General features: G+C 40.5%; 1 protein-coding gene across 1 annotated transcript in view; it reads right to left on the bottom strand.

Moving 5' to 3' along the window:
- Positions 1 to 4,688, bottom strand: part of LOC107704827 (protein BEAN1-like) — a 62,696-nt gene that overhangs the window by 14,280 nt on the left and 43,728 nt on the right. Inside the window, exons 4-6 of the mRNA XM_016507853.1 lie at positions 4,157 to 4,347; positions 3,679 to 3,879; positions 1,876 to 2,017 (exon numbers count right to left, since the gene is read on the bottom strand). Coding sequence (XP_016363339.1) covers positions 1,876 to 2,017; positions 3,679 to 3,879; positions 4,157 to 4,199 — 386 coding nt within the window. The 5' untranslated portion in view covers positions 4,200 to 4,347. The remainder of the gene's footprint in view (positions 1 to 1,875; positions 2,018 to 3,678; positions 3,880 to 4,156; positions 4,348 to 4,688) is intronic.

Below are 4,688 nucleotides of genomic sequence, written 5' to 3'. Positions count from 1 at the left end.
GATAAATGCAGAGCACTAATTCTGAGTATGGGTCACCATACTTGGCCACATGTCACTTCACTTACATTTGAGTAAGCAATCATTCTTTTCACTCAATTCTAGTGCATAAATAATTGTGACAAACATATTGCTCTTTCCAGAAAATCTGAACTCAAATGAAAGGTTGCTTTGGCATGTTAGATAAATGTGTGTGTACTGTGTAGCATTGCACATTTTTTTATTTTTTATACTAAACACTGCCAGTGTGCATGAGCGCACACTTTCATTCATATTTTGGAGTCTCTTGGTCCAAGTGTTTTTTAGGTCAGTGGATATATGCATGGATCAGACACCTGCATTTTTTTTTTCTTTCCCAATGTGGTGTAAAGGTAAAGGTGCCTTTTTGTCCCCACATTTAGAACAAACACCCTGAAATACTAGGTACTTAAAATACAGCAAACTATAGTCTACACTATGAATGCACTTTTAATGCAAGCCAACAGAATATTGTAATACAAGTCTACTACATTTGGTTGAGTAGGCTAAAGGTGAGGGTTCATGCATTACATTCCACAACCACAATAACCTCATACACTAGGCTGGAATACACTACACGACTTAAAAAATCTGAACAGATTTTAAAACGGTAAGCATCATACACTTAATGACTTTGTAAATAGTCACAGAGGAAAACTGACCATCATACACTACACGACTGAGGATCACAAACAACCAGACTTTAAAGTCAATTACGATTACTCATGCAGAAACTCATGCATATAATGACTCCACGATGTAGAGATAGCCCTGAGGTCATAATAATTTTGAAATGTATCGCCTCAGCTAATGATCTGGTATTGATTTTGTAATGTATTACAAGGTTGTGAGGTTCTTTCACACAATCAAATTGCTTTTGTGGTGCTCTTATGAGTAATAAATGCTAAAAACAGCAATGGCCATTGTTCATTTGAGCTGGTTTTGACACCCACCCTAAAATCATAGTGTTGGAATGAGATCTGATAAAAAATAAACCTTTCTAACTCAGAGACAGCCCTCTGTGATGGGCTCCCCTACCTGAGGAGTATATTATGGGTCGCTGTGTGAAGGCAGGCAGGCTAAATGGCAAGGAAGGGAACTGACAGATTCTTTGAAGATGCCAATTAGACAAGCTGCCATTTAGATCAAACACACCAAGCCTTTTTCAGTGCAAAGCCATGGCATTTATCAGCAATCCCTGCTTGTTAGGAGAACTGAAAAGTTGAAGGTGTCCAACCTTCCTAACAGGATGAGGGAGGACTGCGAAAGGTGAAACCTTCTGAACAGAGAAAGAAGAAAAGGACTGAGAGCTGAGAAGAGTGAATACAACTACTCATCTGGTTCTCTGCAAATTCTTCCTATTTTTGACCATTTCTCTCTAATTCCTAATTTTTCAAGCAATACGAAAAATTAACACAGAGTCCCAACACAGTGCAATTCTGCTTTTCCCGGATACGAGAACTAATATAACTAGAACAGGTTTCATTATTTTCAAACAGACCCTTCAAGACTGAATGTCTGAATCTGATAAGATGGGGGCAAGTTACACTTCAAGTCAAGTTGTGAGAGAAACTAGTGAAATATAGTTGAAATATGGCAAATCATTCTGAACTATTTCTATCTTTAGCATCTCTAACTGGCTTTTAATGTGGTTATCAGCTCATGCTATGCTGAGGCCTTTAAAGGCTGCGAAAAGGATGGTGGAATGGAATCCATTGAAGAGGCAGTGTGCCTTCTCTGTCGCAGCCGATAAAGTGATCTCATTACCGATTACTCACGCACACCTTCCCTTCTCTACCCTCCACTGTACATGCAACATATATTCACACAGACACAATCCAGAGGTAAAATGTGACTCACTGAGGTGGGGAGTCTGGGTACATGACGTTGACTTGAGACAGCGTCTCCACGTAGGAGTCAAAGTCAAATGCAGGGGGAAAGTCCTCAACACAAGTGGATCTCAGCTCTCCAATGGAGCCACCATATGAGAGGCCATCTGGAGCTGTAGAAACAATAGCAGCAAAACGTATTTTTCAAGATATGACCACATTAAAAATATATAAATGTCACTGCATAAGATAAAAAGAAAATCAAACTAAGTGACATTTATTTTAAAGACAGATAGCACAAACTCAAAATTATAAAACAGTGGAACATGACCATGATTCTTGATAAAAACACACCAGTTGGAACTCTGCTAGGACATGCAAAGTTTAAAGTAAACCTAAACCTTCACAATTTTGCAGTTTATAATACAGTCAATGCCAAATAGCAGAGAGAGGGTCTTGCTGACCACATCACTATCTACTGGAAAAGGCTAACTGATAGAAGCAGAAGGGTTATACAAGGACTGGCTTTTCACCAGCATTATTCCCTGACCTCCCAAACATAAGTCTGAATGCACTACAGGGTTGGTTGCTCTCAACTTTTTCAAAACAGTATGACAAATCAACTGCATGTCATTATGCCACACAGAAACTACAAACAAAAGAATGAAGTGTTTTAAATATGTTGTGGACCCCATGAAGTTAGGCCACTGACCGTAGCTGGCATGCAGGTGGGGGTTGCGCAGGCGGCTGTCTTTGCGCAGACTGCCCACAATGATGGTGACGCAGGAGAGGAAGAGCACCAGGCCGATGACGATGCCAGCCACCACCAGAGGGGACACCAGAAGGCTGGCTTCATTACCCCCTTCTTGGCAGTCTGCGTACTCATGAGCATGACTGCTCTGGTTTGAGCTTACTGTATGGAGGAGAGGGTAGATGTGTGGAGGTCAGCAGAATGATAAAGACAGAAAGATGGCATGAGTGAAAGAAAAGAAGGGAAATAAGAGAAAGATGAGACGGCTGGTCAGTTTTTAAAGCACTTTCAATAAATTTACAGTAGCGAGTGTTACATAATACACAAAACAGACATTTTCTTCTTTCCCACACAGACAGAGAGATCATACTGGTGTAATGTTTCTAAACTTAAAACGCATTTTTGCCCCGTTTGTGTTGTTTTACTACTTACACAATTATTTAAAGTATAAAACATTGTTATTTACAATGCACAGCGTGGTTTTTAATCATATATTTCGCGGGGACAACTCTCAGATAGGGGGGATCCTGTCCCTCCCGACCCCCCGGGATTTCCGCCTATGCACTCAACTAATATGTCTTACTACAAGTGTGTCATGTATTATCCCTGTCAAAGTATGCAATATGTGTATGATATTTATGTAGATTTTCTGTAATGTTGTAATTAATGGTTGATCACAATTGGAATTGGTAATCCCATATGACAAAAAATCATTTACTGCCTGACTGGAATGATTGAGAAAAACATCACACCTTACTGATACCAAATTAGGCCACAGGCTGTTCAAAATACTGGAAAGACTCAATATAAAATTATCACAGTCAATCACAAGACCTCCTCAACATCAACAGTTTTGCACTTTTACCATCACATGTGCTTTCTCACACAAGCAGGCAAGCAAGAGCAATACAGAAAGTAACTAAAAAGTCTACTGTCACTTGATTTGAAAATCTATGACGTTCTCCGTTCCTTTTCAAGATAATGTGTAATTTGGGTTTAAAACATAAGTACAAAAACATCTCGGTTACGTATGTAACCCTCGTTCTCTGAAGGAGGGAACGGACATGAAGTTAGGCCACTGACCGTAGCTGGCATGCAGGTGGGGGTTGCGCAGGCGGCTGTCTTTGCGCAGACTGCCCACAATGATGGTGACGCAGGAGAGGAAGAGCACCAGGCCGATGACGATGCCAGCCACCACCAGAGGGGACACCAGAAGGCTGGCTTCATTACCCCCTTCTTGGCAGTCTGCGTACTCATGAGCATGACTGCTCTGGTTTGAGCTTACTGTATGGAGGAGAGGGTAGATGTGTGGAGGTCAGCAGAATGATAAAGACAGAAAGATGGCATGAGTGAAAGAAAAGAAGGGAAATAAGAGAAAGATGAGACGGCTGGTCAGTTTTTAAAGCACTTTCAATAAATTTACAGTAGCGAGTGTTACATAATACACAAAACAGACATTTTCTTCTTTCCCACACAGACAGAGAGATCATACTGGTGTGGGATTATGTCAGTTTCTATATAATAACTCTGCTCTGAGACACAATCACACTCGCATACCTACCTCTCTGAGGACCGCAGATTAGGAACGCTCCCCAGACTTTCATCCCTCAGTGGATTAGATTCTCAAGTCTGCAGTGTTTAAATTTTAATCCTGACCTGTTTGAATTTTTAAATATGCGGGGTGGAAGACTTTCATGTCAGCTCGCAAGAAGCCCAACTCCAGCCATTAGCTCCTCTCTGAGTTCTTTCACCCTTTCCATTAAGACCAGAGAGAAACCAAAATAAGCCACACACACTCACACATATACTCGCATAGGCTACAAAGATACAGACAGATTCAATAAAGCCTATTGGGAAAGATAATGATATTAACACTCTCTGAGCTTGATACCTCCAGCCCTTCCTGGAGGTAAACAAGACAGAAATCAAATCAATGTATCTGTGAGGGCAGCACAGTGCTTCAATTGTATCCATATTTATTATGAGGACAAAAGAAACACCAGGAAGTGTTCAATGTAATGTGATAATTCTCTTAAACTCCATAAGCTGCAGATGTAAACAACAACAACAATAATAAAGTTAACGTAATTATA

Source organism: Sinocyclocheilus anshuiensis, unplaced genomic scaffold, assembly GCF_001515605.1.
Source record: "Sinocyclocheilus anshuiensis isolate Anshui unplaced genomic scaffold, SAMN03320099.WGS_v1.1 scaffold3423, whole genome shotgun sequence".
NCBI lineage: Eukaryota > Metazoa > Chordata > Actinopteri > Cypriniformes > Cyprinidae > Sinocyclocheilus > Sinocyclocheilus anshuiensis.
This window is presented reverse-complemented; position numbering and strand designations above follow the sequence as displayed.